At 44.4% G+C, this 15,630-nt stretch overlaps 1 protein-coding gene across 1 annotated transcript; it reads left to right on the top strand.

Annotated features, from left to right (window-relative positions):
- Window positions 1-15,630, top strand: proser1 (proline and serine rich 1). The gene is made up of 12 exons (XM_056285229.1): window positions 1-191; window positions 319-384; window positions 826-894; window positions 1,311-1,405; window positions 1,555-1,648; window positions 2,845-2,955; window positions 4,864-4,965; window positions 5,203-5,281; window positions 5,715-5,807; window positions 7,557-8,973; window positions 11,282-11,426; window positions 15,480-15,630. The coding sequence occupies exons 1-12, from the start codon at window positions 147-149 to the stop codon at window positions 15,603-15,605; spliced, it is 2,442 nt and encodes an 813-aa protein (XP_056141204.1). The 5' UTR covers window positions 1-146; the 3' UTR covers window positions 15,606-15,630.

Here is a 15,630-nt window from a genome sequence, read left to right as displayed (position 1 = left end):
AGGCAGAGATAACTCTTAAAAGTAAACACCCGAATGCATCTGTCTTAAATTTGATCATCTTGTTTTAAAATTGCACTTAGTATATGGTATCGGCTGGAATATTTGTCATAGAGTAGCTACAGTCAGTTTACGATCAGTCATCCAACATGGATAAGAAATCATTTGATATCGTCTTGGATGAAATTAGAAAGGTAAGAAATGCCCATCCCAAGTTTTGAAATAGTTGTCTGTTGAATTTGGCTGGTTGTTATTGGAAAAAAATGTTTCAGTCACAGCATTCTGTCAATCACTAAAGGTAATGTGCGACTTTTCTTTCAGTGCGTCTTGACAGATCAGCGGATCAAGGCAATAGAACAGGTGCATGGATATTTCTCCAGCGAACAGGTACCTCCTGTCCCTGCCCGAATATACCAAGACACTGATTTACCTTTAAATTTAGATATAGGCTAGCTGGGTGCACAGCAACACTCCTATGTGGTTGTGTCACTTATGTTTAATTGATTAATTCATAAAATTTGTAAACTTAGGAATCCGTCTTTCACATTATGTGTGATTGCTTTGTCATTTCCACAATATTCTTCTGCAAAAATCCATGCAAAATGTGATATTTAGATTTCATAAACATATTTGATAATGTTTCTAGAAAAATATGTTCTTAAACATTTCAAGATGAATCCTAACATGTAAATCTTTACATGAACAACATTTTACAAAGAAAAGAGTAACTTGACTCAGTAAGATTTTACAGAGATGACATGGACTTAGACTGAGGGAGTGCTCTTCCAGTTTGGCTCTGAAATGTACAACAATCTGTAACTCTTACAGGTAATGGAGATACTGAAGTACTTCTCATGGGCTGAACCTCAGATCAAAGCAGTAAAAGCACTTCAGCATGTAAGTAATAAGGATTGCAGTACTTGCTCTTGTGGTTTACATTGTGTGTGCCACTATGGGTCTGGTACCATATGACTATCATGTTTTCTCATAATCTTCTCTTGATGGTGTAATAATATTTTGAGAATAGTGGGGTTTTTCAAATACTGAAATAATTGACTCTAGGATGCCAAATTTTGATTTTGCATTTCCACTTGAAAAGTCTAAAAATAAAATAAAGTTTGAAAATTAGTAAAAACAATTAAGTCTTTAAAAAGAAGTTAATTTTAAAAAAAAGTTTTAAAAAGCACAACATTGGCATTATTAGCATAAATATAAAAAGGTGATTGTCAGTTAAGCTATGATACCTGGCTCTCCACTGTTATTTTTGATTAACTTGTTATATCTCCTAAATTCTTTTTCCCATTTCACTTTAGAAAATGGTTGCAATTCCTACAACCAAAGTGGCCAATATCCTAAATTGCTTCACCTTCTCAAAGGACCGACTGATTGTCCTGGAACTGATAGCTCTGTATGTAATTCCGAAAATTCACCTGATACTGACTGCAACATTTTTAATTGTTTTTTTTCTTCATATTATAATATTGCAATTACTAGAGCCATAAGTTAAATAGTATGAATGGTTGGTTGCCAAATGTTGCTTGTTCCCAATGTTTAAAGGAACATATCAGATGCTCAGAATTACCGTCCTGTGGAGGACCTGTTCCGCATTCACTTGTCTGAGAAGAAACGAGCCCGTAGGATATTGGAGCAGGTACAAAGCACACATTTATATATGTATACAAATAAAGAAAAAAAGCAAATGATAGAAAAAAATAATCTAGTTTGGTATTGCCCTTTCAGTGCACAATACTTGTGTGGTAACTTTAAGGTTGCCAATCTTATTCAATTTGTGATTTGCTATTTGATAATGCTCAGTCTCTAGGATTATTTTTGTTGATTTTCCACTAAGCTTAAAGCGTCAAACTATGCTGCGCTTTGCTTCATCACTTTGTGTTAGAGTTGCATGGGAAGAAGAGGTAGGTAAACCTGTGTCCAGATACAGAGTGATACAGATACAGGGCACCAATGCTCACTGTATTTTCAGTGGGATTTATTTGCCCTGCTTACAACAGTGATGCATTCAAGTCACTTGCCAATCAAGAAACTCTCCCTTTTAATTAATTAAGTAATCTTGTCCTGATCCATACTGGCAGCACTGTGGTGCAGTGGTTAGCGCGGTTGCCTCACAGCTTGAAGGTTCTGGGTTCGAACTCTGGGGTTGTCCAACCTTGGGGGTCATCCCAGGGCGTCCTCTGTGTGGAGTTTGCGTGTTCTACCCATGTCTGCGTGGGTTTCCTTTGGGTGCTCCAGTTTCCTCCCACAGGCCAAAGACATGTATCAGATGCATCAGCCATACTAAATTGTCCCTAGGTGTGACTGTGTCGATCCTGTGCTGGACTGGCGGCCTGTCCAGGGTGTCTCCCCACCTGCCGCCCAATGACTGCTGGGTTGGCTCCAGCATTCCCGCAATCCCGATTGGAGATAAGCGGCTTGGATAATGGATGGATGATCCATACCGATAGAGAACTAACTTTAGAAGAGATTCTTGGAGTTTCAATAAAATGGTGTTGCATTTTTTGATCCCATAATTTTCATAATAATCTGAATTAATTAAGTACGTTTTAGACAAGACGAAAGGCTGTTTAAGGTGCAGTGTAAACTGACCTAAATAATTCCCGTGCATATAAAAGAGGAAAAGTGAACTCTCAACTACTAAATGTCACTCCTACATTTCAGTGAACAAGATAACACAACTACTGATATGTTTTACTGTGTGTTAAATCGCCTTTGTAACCAGTACAGCACAATATGCCTAAAGCCTACCTCGAAAACCAAATTCTGAAGACATAGTGAAAAGGTGACCCTGTGGATCAAGTTGCTAAGTGTTGTATGTTTGTGTCTCTCTAGGTGTGTAAAGTTGGCTGTAAGGCTCCTATAGCTATGATTTCTTCTTGTGGTATGATACCTGGCAACCCCTACCCCAAAGGCAGGCCCAGCCTGGTCAATGGCACCTTCTATGTGAGTACTAACCCATTCCACACAGAGTTTTACATAGAGCTATTCTACATGGAGTGTTTTCCACGTAGACCTTTTCTACATAGAGTGCTCTTAAACTGAACCGTCTAGGGCTGTGCGTTATGACCAAAATCTCATATCATGATATAGGTCATTCATATCACGATATAGCGCATTTTCTGTAAATTCAGTGAATATAGTTTATATAAAATGACCACATGGAAAGGCCTATTTCTCATTACATTTTGAGTCATATAGTCGACAAATAAAAGGTACTTACTCATATTTGATTATTTTTCTCTTTTTATTTAGAACCTTACTGCAAATTTTCAATTAAGCATGTAGCAAAATATCGTTCGGCTCATCCACATATCTGTTGTTGTAGCATAGTAGAATACCATGTGGATTTTCTCCTCTAGTTTGGCCCGACATGTTTGATATAAACGAGGCAACTCGACTTGGGTGAAATGTTTTCGGCTCGGCATTGTGTACCTTGAGTCAAGTGTTTGCACCAACTCACAAAACCTCTGTTTCTCGACCGTGTAAATTGGGGCCATGTCTTTGCAGATGTAAGTTGCAATGGTGGTCGTTGTCTCTTTCCATCTTCGTGATTCTTTGACATATGGTGTGCTGCGGCCAAAAGCCTCCTGCAACGTCTGAGTCTGGGGTTCGTTTTGAGCACTCGGCTGTGCTTTTGCGGCTCTCATCTGTAGTCTCTCTCCGTTATGTTTGACTTGACTCTTGCGTAGGTGGTAAAAGAGGCTAGTGGTGTTTGAGTCCGTTGTGGGGACCGGCGTGTGGCATATTTTGCAAAGTACGGTTTTCTGGTCCATGTCAGACTTTTCATACCCAAACCACAGCCGTACGATAGAAGTAGCCCCTCTTTTAGGTTTAAGCTCCTCGTTTTGTCCTGGCCGGTCAGAGTCCTGTTCGAAATGACCCCGTTCTGCATTACGTTCACTGTCCTCCATGTTTGTTTGTGTTGCCTTCATGCAAATTTCCTGCCTGCATCCGTGCTGTGCAAAGAGCGGGAAAGGTCATCCAAATGACGAAAACTCTTACTGTAAAGAGTGTGATTTGCAACACAACGAAATAAACGATAGAGCTTAATATGAAACGATAGACGTTTTATATTGTCACATGATATATATCATCATATCGCACAACCCTAGAACTATCATTGCAGGACATTTCAGGATTCAGGAACACAATTGCTTAAATCCCTGAATAGTTATAAAAAGTTTCTCCATAGCCTAAGTCATGGACTGCAGTCCTAGTGGTGAAGGGATTGCAGCCAAATACAATATCAAATTACCTCAATAAGATCTGCAGAAAACTTGCTCCAGGGGACAATGTGATGCTCGGGGGCAGTAGAATGGTCATTTATTTTATGTGTGACTTGATATTTGTAGTCATTTTCAGAGCAGCATATGTCCTATTTAGATTTGAGAAGAAAAAAAAATTAGCTGCTAGTATTGACTCCAATTAATGGCAGGATAACTGCAAGACATGCAGAATACAATGAATGACTGCTTATGCCATGCATAACCTTTGCTGCAATTGTGTTGGGTCTGTATTACAGAGGGGACAGGCTCAATTCTTAAATTAATTCAGGCAGTTTGTCTAAACAAAGCAAATCAAGTAGCAAAACTAACACAATCGAATCAACAACATCTTAGTTGTAAAGTAGCAGTAGCAGTTAACGTCTGAAATGAAAACATGGTAGAATAGGCTGCCAAAGTATTTCCAGTCATCTCATTTAAATTGAAGTGATGCAGGTCATTCTGATTGAACAAATTCTTTAACTAAAAGTGGCGCTTGCATTTCTGTCAATCCAGCACAAAAACTTAAAGCTCCACCTTGACCACTCTGTAGCATTGGACATGACAAAATGTGTGTTTTTGATCAAAGGGAACCCTGCTTATGAAAAAGGAAGGAGAGAAGAAGGAGGAGAGCCCTGCTAATACAGAGGGGAGAGGAATCGCTGCCCGGATCATTGGATCATATAAACCTGTAAGCGCAGTCTTTCTTTTCAAGAGACATTGGTACCTTAAGGTAAAGAAAAATGCAATGACACACATAAGAATGCCGAATTACTGTAATCTGAAAGGTAGAAATTTCACAATTATGGCAAGTGACTCTTTAATGGCTGAAGAAGGATTTTTCATGGATAAGCTTACCAGTTCATCACTGGGCAGTGTTAGTTGGTTGGTTGATTGATCAGTCGATTTATTATCTTTCCATTTCTAGTTTCCTTCCACATATAATCCTCACCGGCCCGTGCCCTACCCAATCCCACCCTGCCGACCACATGCTACCATCGCTCCAAGTAAGAAACAACTTAGGTCACACACACAAATGCAGACACACACACACACACACACCCTTATCCCTCATGAAGTGTATGCATTTGGAAAAGAGAACAGATGTGAAAGAGAGAGAACGTTGAGTGAGTGAGTTATAACTCAAACTGTCTGATCTTTATAATTGTTGCTACTTGGAGTGGCTTTATGTACAGCGAGGCATGTAAATTAACACATTTTTTACCACTGTCATCTGAGCCTGGTTTAGGTTTGGTTAGTGCTGGGGTGTTTCCTCAAGAGAGAGAGAGAGAGTGTGGGTGGGTGTGTGTGTGTGTGTGTGTGTGTGTGTGAGAGAGAGAGAGAGAGAGAGAGAGAGAGAGAGAGAGAGAGAGAGAGAGAGAGAGAGAGAGAGAGAGAGAGCTTTTGGTGGACACTGTTAATGTTTGCAACACCACTCAGGTGCTTACAACAACGCAGGCCTTGTGGCTGTGGGAGGGGTTATAACAGCCAGCGTGCCCCCTCCCCCCTACAGTGCCACCCACAAAGTAGCAGGTATGACACCTTGGCAACGTGTGGGGGGGTGGGGGCATTTGTACACATGCATGAGTGTGTGTGTGTGTGTGTGTGTGTGTGTGTGTTGGCGTGTGTATGTGTGCGTGCGTATGTGCGTGTGTGTATGAGAGCAAATTGGCGCTCCTCGAAGCTTGCTGCCTAACTACTCGGCATGATGCTTAACTGTGCTCCTCCAATATGATGCTTTGATGAGGTGAAGGTGGAGCTGCTCAACTGCCAGTCAAACAGGGTTAGAATAGAATTTAGGTTATGGTGGATTGTGAGGACGTAGCTCTTTGTTCTCCCGGGCCGAGAACCATTCCAAACTAATGTCATTAATCGCTTCCTTCGCTGGAACTCGTGCTTGAAGGTGTACATGCTTTTGTAGCGCTTCTGTTTTCAACCTCTGCAGGCATTTAACATGCATCGCTTGGAATAACCAATTGTCTTAAAGGGAAAATCTGCCAGTTTTCAAAACGTGCAAAATTTATGCGATCCATTTCGTGAAATTACCATTTACAATAGTCACAATGTGGCAGGCAGGGCTCAAAGCAGTGCAGTATTATAACAACGACGGACCAGAGGCCAAATTAACTATGGGGTTTGTATGGAAGGAGAGCTTTTGTAGAGGTTTCCCAGCCAAATTGGCCATGAAGCTTAACTGCTATCTCTTGGACCATCAAAATTGCTATTATGGGTTGTAAAGAACAGAATGTGGGGAATGTAGTTACTTAGATTTCCTCTCTGTGAGAATCTTTGTACTGTTATGCTCTATGAGCTACAGTTAAAACAAGAAAATACATATGTATGTCACATTATATTGCATAGCTGGATGCTGTGGTGACCTAGCAGGTAAATAAGCTAACATCCCACCACATTTCAGCTCCATTTCAGCTCTGTAAAAAATGCTCCAGCATTTTTTACGACTTGGTTGAATGTTCATGAGTGGGGAGCCAGTACGGACGATACTCTCCACCTTTACAACACGTTGTGTCACTGGAGGTGGGGTGTCTGCAGCTGCAGGTGGATCTGGGGGAAATAGCATGAGCCTCTGAAGGCGTTATGTTCTCCTGTAGAAAGAAGTGTTGGACTACTCCACGTGTATCAGAGGACCCACTTGGAAGTCTACACCCCTCCGCAGCTGCTGTATGGGCTTTGCAGGGGCAGGAGATCAGGGAATTGGACATGCCAAAGTGGGTGGAAAAAGAGGAGAAAAATTGAGCACGCTTGAATTGTCGAACTTTTTAGGATATAGTTGTCTAGCTGAAACATGTTGAGTTCTCTGCTATTTTACATTAAATTTGTGTTAGCTAGGTAAAGTTAGGTAAGTAGACAAAGTTTAATGTTGAAAACTGTCAGAATTCCCCTTTAATTGGTTGCACGTCAGGAAACTGTCTCGCCACCCACCCACTGCACACCTGCAGGTTGAATATTAATGGATTACTCTTTTGGCCTGTTGGCATCTAACTAATTTTAAAAGATCCAAGTTTTTAAACAGAATTCTTTTTCTTTTTTTTCTTTTTTTTTGTCATTTTACTTGCTTGTTTTATGTTTCACAACACAAGATATTTATCAATGCCCAGATTAGATTTTTTTTCATCCTCAATTTGTCTGTCTGTCTGTCTGTCTGTCTGTCTGTCTGTCTGTCTGTCTGTCCGTCTCTCTCTCTCTCTCTCTCTCTCTCTCTCTCTCTCTCTCTCTCTCTCTCTCTCTCTCTCTCTCTCTCTCTCTCTCTCTCTCTCTCTCGAGGTTACTCCAAACCAGGCAATCCACAAAATACCACTCCAGGGGTCAATAGTGGGCCTCTTCTCATTCCCCATGGCTCCACGCCCTCCACCCCCGTCCCTCCCCAGGCCTCCCCTGTTCAGGCCCCGCCCACCACCCCCATCACGCCCGTTTTTCCAGGCATGGTTCCTGCTCAGAACACAGGAGCACCCCCCTCCTCCCCAGCTCCGTCCACATCCGTCATTAAGGCAGGTCCCCCTACTACGCCTGGTGGCTACGGTACACCCGCACCCCCATCTGTCATTAAAGCCCACACCCCATCAGGAACCCCATGTGGAACTCCCATACCTGGCGCCGCAGGCTTTTCCCCCTCTTCTTTCCACAGTGGGCTTTCCCGACCCGGGACCCCAGCTACCTCCAGGGGCGGCCCTGACACCCTACCTCAGCCCAGCAATGTGAGTGTGTCACAACAGAAGACATTTCCCCTGTCTGCCGACCCGCATTCAGGACCTAGCTTCCCTGGTATTCCAACTCAGCCCAGTAACCTCGCCGGATCAGTAATTCGCAGCTACACCCCTTCAGAAATGTCACCCATCACCTCTGGATCTACCACACCAGTAACTGGAAACACCTCAACACCAGGCCCCAGTCCCAAATCCTCAACAGTGCATTCAACCCCAGCCCAGGCTGCTATGGGGTCATCCGGAGTGCTCTACAGTGATCAGCAGCGTGCTGCCCTGAGTAAACAACCGGCAGGCAATAACAGTGGCTGTAACAGTCCTGTGCCATCGGCTTTCAAAGGCACGTCTCGTTCTTGTACTCCCTCTGTGGGCTCTTTAGTGGTGCCAGGTTCAGCTCAGGCTGCCCTGGCCCGTTCCCTGGGTCTGTCCCACCCCTCTGGCTCCCCTCAAGGCTCTCTCCCCAGTCCTGCTGCCATTGCCGGGATCCAAGCCCTCCCCTCCAGCCCGGCTCCATCTCATTACCCTGGCCTCTCTCCTTTCTCTTCGCTCTCCTCCTCTCTCCCTTCCTCCTCTATTCCTTCATCCCTGACTTCGATGGCTTCCACCACCAACATCTCCAGCCACCCGCAGACGGTAGCTGCACCCATCTACCCTGGCCTGGCTCCCAGTGGAGCCCCGAGTGCGGCCTCTCCTTTCGGGCTGGGCCTCACAACCACCCCCTCCATATTCTCAGGGCTTCCACCCGGCCCCAACCCTGCCACCTTTCCCGGATTTGGCAGCACGGGTGGTCCAGGTGCTGGGAGCCCTGTGTTGTCATCCTTCATGGGACTCCCTGGAGCCACTGCGTCGTCTGTTGCATCCGTAGCCCCTTTACAGGCGGCGGCGGCGGCTGCAGCAGCAGCAGCAGCAGCCGGGGTCCCGTCGTCATCTCCGGTTCTGCCAGGCTTCGCCTCAGCCTTCAGCTCTAACTTCCAGCCAGGGTATGTAAGACGTGCGGATGAATCAACTATCCATTAGTAAGAACAGTGTAATTAATATAGGACAAACTGCAACACACAAGACAAAGACAGTAGATGGCACCTTGAGGCCAAACAATTGCCAGGGAGTAGAGATGGTTTTAAATGGGATTTAAAAGAATCACTAGAGGGGGCAGTTCTAATATACAGAGGTGTTGTTCTATTCTACGGGAAAGGTATGGTCGACTTTCAGCTTAACCAGGAATGCAGAATAGGCAACTGCAATTGTATGAAGAATCCTATGTCAGTGGTGCTCAACTATGTGCCACAGAGCACCATGTGTATGCAGGTTTTCCTTGCAACCTGAGACCCCTCCATCTGATTTCACTGATTAGTCCTTTCCTGTCTGCTCAAAGGATTGTTGGTTAAATCAGCTTATGTGGTGTCAGGTTGGAGTGATGACCTGCATACGCATGGCTCTCCATGACATGGTTGGGCACCTCTGATCTAATTGGTCTCGATGTTGGATTCTTATGGCACAATCCTTTCATATGAAAAGTTTCAGGCTTCTGTTTGCAAAAGCTACATGTCTGTTATTGTCAGAAGACTGAATGTGTGTCATATTCCAGTTTTGCACACACCCATCAAGCCGTCTCTGTGGTAAATTGTACAAGACAGTGGAAAAAGGCCAGAGTTGGCCCTATGCTACTGAGAACCTGTGACTCTGATTCAAACATTCTTGTGAAGTGACTGAAACAGGGGCGTAACAAACGTAAGATTTTACTCTCGGTTTTATGTGTTAATAAGTGAGTGTGCTGTACCTAGAATGTAAGTAGTATTACGACCACAGCAGCTGATGCATGTGGATATACACTGATAAGCCAAAACATTAAAGCCACTGACGGGTAAGTGAGTAACATTGATTATCTCATTACAGTGGCACCTGTCAAGGTGGTGGTGGGGGGGATATGTTAGGCAGCAAGTCAGTTCTTGAAGTTGATGTATTGGAAGCAGGAAAAATGGGCAAGCGTAAGGATCTGAGCCACTTTGAAAAGGGCCAAATTGTGATGGCTAGATGACTGGGTCAGAGCATCTCCAAAACGGCAGGTCTTGTGGGGTGTTCCTGGTGTGCAGTGGTTAGTATCTACCAAGAGTGTTCCAAGGAAGGACAACCAATGAACCGACGATAGGGCCATGGGCGCCCAAGGCTCATTGATGCACGCGGAGAGCAAAGGCCTATCTGGTCCGACCCCACAGAAGACCTACTGTAGCTCAGATTGCTTAAGAAGTTAATGTTGGCTATGATTAAAAAGGTGTCAGAACACACAGTGCGTTGCAGCTTGCTGTGTAAGGGGCTGCATAACCGCAGACCAGTCAAAGTGCCCTTGATGACCCCTGTCCACCACTAAAAGCACCTACAACGAGTTCTGATACGCGAGTACCAGAACTGTACCATGGAGCAATGGAAGAAGGTGGCCTGGTCTGATGAATCATATTTTCTTTTACATCATGTGGATGTCCGGGTGCGTGTGCGTCATTTACCTGGAGAAGTGATGGCACCAGGATACACTATGAGAAGAAAGCAAGCCGGCAGAGGCGGTGTGATGCTCTGGGCAATGTTCTGCTGGGAAACCTTGTGTCCTGAAAATCATGTGGATGTTACTTTGGCATACCACTTATCTAAATATTGTTGCAGACCAAGTACACCCCTTCATGGCAGCGGTATTCCCTGATGGCAGTGGCCTCTTTCAGCATGATAATATGCCCTGCCATACTTCAAAAATTGCTCAGGAATGGTTTGAGGAACATGACAAAGGGTTCATTCAAGGTGCTGCCTTGGCCTCCAAATTCCACAGATCTCAGTCCGATCGAGCATCTGTTGGATGTGCTGGAAAAACAAGTACGACCCATGGATGCCCCACCTCGCAACTTTCAGGACTTAAAGGATCTGCTGCTAACGTCTTGGTGCCAGATACCAGAGGACACCCTCAGAGGTCTTGTGGAGTCCATGCCTCGACACATCAGAGCTGTTTTGGCAACACAAGAGGGACCTACACAATATTAGACAGGTGATTTTAAAGTTTTGGCTGATCAGTGTAGGTCTGCTATACTTTTTTGGGTTATAGCCTGTTGGACATAACATTGTTAATTGGTGGTGTTTTACCTGAATAAGAGCTGCCTAAAAGAGGGAGAGAGTTGTTAGTCTGCAGCAAAACAAGGTGGTTTGTGGCAATCATTTGCAAGTTATCTTGTCAAAGCCCAAGTGCTTGCAACACTTGCATGTCATATACATGTCTTTGTTGGTTTACAATACTATAGTACTTTGTTCCAGGTTGAGCGGTGGACTCCAACCTCCAGGAGGGGCTGGGTTTCCAAGCTTGCTTTCCTTCCCGGGGGTGCCAGGCTTCTCTCCCTCTGCATCTCCTGCTTCCCTCAGTGGTCTCCACAACCCAGCCATGCAGTCTGCCCTGCTGCAGGTACACATACACACACACACACACACACACACACTCATATATATATATATATATATATATCAAGAAACAGGAACACTTTATTTGTCCTTTTATTTTATGTACTTGAATACATACATAAAATTAAATATCATTTCCCCCAGCTCACAGCAATGCAACACAAAGACAAAAACACATATCCAAAAACTACAAGAACTACAAGAACACATATCCAAACTAACACATATCCAAACTAAAAACAAAAATTACTGTCCAAAAGAACGAACACCAGCCAGCATGACTGTCAGAACTGCCGGTCCACATGGGCTAGCAGTTAGCTTAGCCTGCACTGCTCCCGCATCCTGTCAGAGCGCCCTCGGTGTTTCCTCTTCAGGCGAAGCTCCGGGCAGGGCCGTGGTCCTTGGGCCCACCGGACACAGCAGACCAGGCTCCCTCAACCGATCCAACACTGGCTCTCCCAGCCAGACACCTTCCACACACCCTCCCGTACTCCACACGACAACACTAAAAACACAGTCAACGCTAGGCAAGGCCGCTGCCAGACTGTCCTCGGTGTTATTGGAACTGCCGGTCTGCATGGGCTAGCTGCTAGCTTAGCCTGCTCCGCTTCCGTGTTCTGTCAGACTGCTCCTAGCTACATAGCTAGGATGGCTTAAATGCAGAGCGTAATTTCCCTATCGGGATCATTAAAGTATATCATTAAAGTATATCAGACTGCCCTCGTTGTTAGCTCTTCGTGCGCAGCTCCGGGCAGGGCCGTGGTCCCTGGGCCCACAGGACGCAGCAAACCAAGCTCTCCCAGCCGATCCAGCACCAGCCCTCCAAGCCATCAAATGAAGACACAAACTTAGACCCAGATATAGACAAAGACACTGCATGGCTGGTTGAGGCTGCCGCACACGTGAATTCGCGCTGCCATCTTCCCACACCGGTACTGGGTGAGGCCACTGCAAACATTAATTCGCGCCGCCATCTTCACACTCACACACACACACACACACACACACACACACACACATATAACTTTGTTAAAAAAACACTCAATGGTAGGGAAAGTGCTCAACAAATAAGGGGCAAAATAATCTAGTGAGACAGCTGATGATTGCTTATGGCATGAAACAGGCTTGTACTGTCTCATAAAAAATGTACTTGACTCACTGGATTATATATATATGTATATATGTATGTGTGTGTGTATATATATGTATATATATACATACATACATACATACATACATGCACACACACACCTCACATGGAACAACAGGATCTGAACATGTACTGCAAAAGTCAGCAGTGGCGCCCCCCAGGGATGTGTGCTCTCCCCTCTGCTATTCTCCCTCTACACAAATGACTGCAGGAGACCTGTCTGTTAAACTCCTGAAGTTTGCTAACAACAAACGATGATCGGCCTCATCTGGAACGGTGACGAGTCAGCATAACGATGGGAGGTTGAACAGCTGGCCATCTGGTGCGGTCATAATAACCTGGAGCTGAAAAAGCTCAAAACTGTGGAGATGACAGTGGACTTCAGGAGGGAACCCCCCCCCCCACACACACACACACACCATACTCACAGTCTGCTGTGGAAACCTTCAGATTTCTGGGATCCATAATCTCCTAGGACCTAATGTGGGCGTCCAACACAAACGCAATCATGCAATCATCAAAAAGACCCCGCAGAGGATGTACTTTCTCCACCAGCTCTGGAAGTTCAACCTGCCTCAGGAGCTGCTGATTCAGTTCTACAATGCAGTAATCCAGTCTGTTCTCTGCACATCCATCACTGTCTGGTATGGATCAGCCACCAAAAAGGACAGGAACAGACTACAACAGTCAGGACCACAGAGAAAATCATTGGTGCCAACCTGCCCTCCATTGAGGACTTGCACATCTCCGGAGTCAGGAAATGGTCAGGCAACATCACTGCAGACGCATCACACTCTGATCATAACCTGTTCCAGCTCCTGCCCTCTGGTAGGCGCTACAGAGCAATGTATGCCAAAACAACCGGACACAAGAACAGTTTCTTTCTGCAGGCTGTCACACTCATGAACACTTAACATTGTCAAGATACATCTAAGCACGCTGTATATACTGTATATTGTATATGTGCATATTCTGTCATGTCCACCTACTACCTCATATATACACTACCGTTCAAAAGTTTGGGATCACATTGAAATGTCCATATTTTTGAAGGAAAAGCACTGTACTTTTCAATGAAGATAACTTTAAACTAGTCTTAACTTTAAAGAAATACACTCTATACATTGCTAATGTGGTAAATGACTATTCTAGCTGCAAATGTCTGGTTTTTGGTGCAATATCTACATAGGTGTATAGAGGCCCATTTCAAGCAACTATCACTCCAGTGTTCTAATGGTACAATGTGTTTGCTCATTGGCTCAGAAGGCTAATTGATGATTAGAAAACCCTTGTGCAATCATGTTCACACATCTGAAAACAGTTTAGCTCGTTACAGAAGCTACAAAACTGACCTTCCTTTGAGCAGATTGAGTTTCTGGAGCATCACATTTGTGGGGTCAATTAAACGCTCAAAATGGCCAGAAAAAGAGAACTTTCATCTGAAACTCGACAGTCTATTCTTGTTCTTAGAAATGAAGGCTATTTCATGCGAGAAATTGCTAAGAAATTGAAGATTTCCTACACCGGTGTGTACTACTCCCTTCAGAGGACAGCACAAACAGGCTCTAACCAGAGTAGAAAAAGAAGTGGGAGGCCGCGTTGCACAACTGAGCAAGAAGATAAGTACATTAGAGTCTCTAGTTTGAGAAACAGACGCCTCACAGGTCCCCAACTGGCATCTTCATTAAATAGTACCCGCAAAACACCAGTGTCTACAGTGAAGAGGCGGCTGCGGGATTCTGGGCTTCAGGGCAAAGTGGCAAAGAAAAAGCCATATCTGAGACTGACCAATAAAAGAAAAAGATTAAGATGGGCAAAAGAACACAGACATTGGACAGAGGAAGACTGGAAAAAAGTGTTGTGGACGGCTGAATCCAAGTTTGAGGTGTTTGGATCACAAAGAAGAACGTTTGTGAGACGCAGAACAAATGAAAAGATGCTGGAAGAATGCCTGACGCCATCTGTTAAGCATGATGGAGGTAATGTGATGGTCTGGGGTTGCTTTGGTGCTGGTAAGGTGGGAGATTTGTACAGGGTAAAAGGGATTCTGAATAAGGAAGGCTATCACTCCATTTTGCAACGCCATGCCATACCCAGTGGACAGCGCTTGATTGGAGCCAATTTCATCCTACAACAGGACAATGACCCTAAACACACCTCCAAATTGTGCAAGAACTATTTAGAGCAGAAGCAGGCAGCTGGTATTCTATCGGTAATGGAGTGGCCAGCGCAGTCACCAGATCTGAACCCCATTGAGCTGTTGTGGGAGCAGCTTGACCGTATGGTACGCAAGAAGTGCCCATCCAACCAATCCAACTTGTGGGAGCTGCTTCTGGAAGCGTGGGGTGCAATTTCTCCAGATTACCTCAACAAATTAACAGCTAGAATGCCAAAGGTCTGCAATGCTGTAATTGCTGCAAATGGAGGATTCTTTGACGAAAGCAAAGTTTGATGTAAAAAAAATCTTATTTCAAATACAAATCATTATTTCTAACCTTGTCAATGTCTTGACTCTATTTTCTATTCATTTCACAACATATGGTGGTGAATAAGTGTGACTTTTCATGGAAAACACAAAATTGTTTGGGTGATCCCAAACTTTTGAACGGTAGTGTATATATAAACCTGTTAACATATTTATTCCAGCATCTTTGCACTCTGCACTGTTGCACTATTACCTTCCTGCTTCACCTGTATATAGTCATTCCTTGTATATGTTCCTGAAGATTGTTGTGTTAAGTATGTAAGTACATTGAGAGCCACTAAACCGGAGTCAAATTCCATGTATGTTTACACATACATGGCCAAGTAAATTTGGTTCTGAAAAGGTTGGTTCTAATGAGACAAATAAAAGTTTAAAGTACACGCTTTACCCAGAGACCCTTTTTCTTCTTCCTCTCATTCCAGGCTCACCCTGCATCTACACTGGAGAGTTTCGCCCCGCAGCCCAATGGATTCACCAACTACCCTGCTGCCCCGGGAACCCCCTTCCCTCTGCAGCCAGGCCTACACCCTCAGCTCGGCTGGCAATGAAAACACACACACACACACGCTATAT

Source organism: Lampris incognitus, chromosome 8 (assembly GCF_029633865.1).
Source record: "Lampris incognitus isolate fLamInc1 chromosome 8, fLamInc1.hap2, whole genome shotgun sequence".
Classification (NCBI taxonomy): Eukaryota; Metazoa; Chordata; class Actinopteri; order Lampriformes; family Lampridae; genus Lampris; species Lampris incognitus.
Note: the sequence above shows the minus strand (reverse complement) of the source record. Positions and strands in the feature narration are given on the sequence as shown.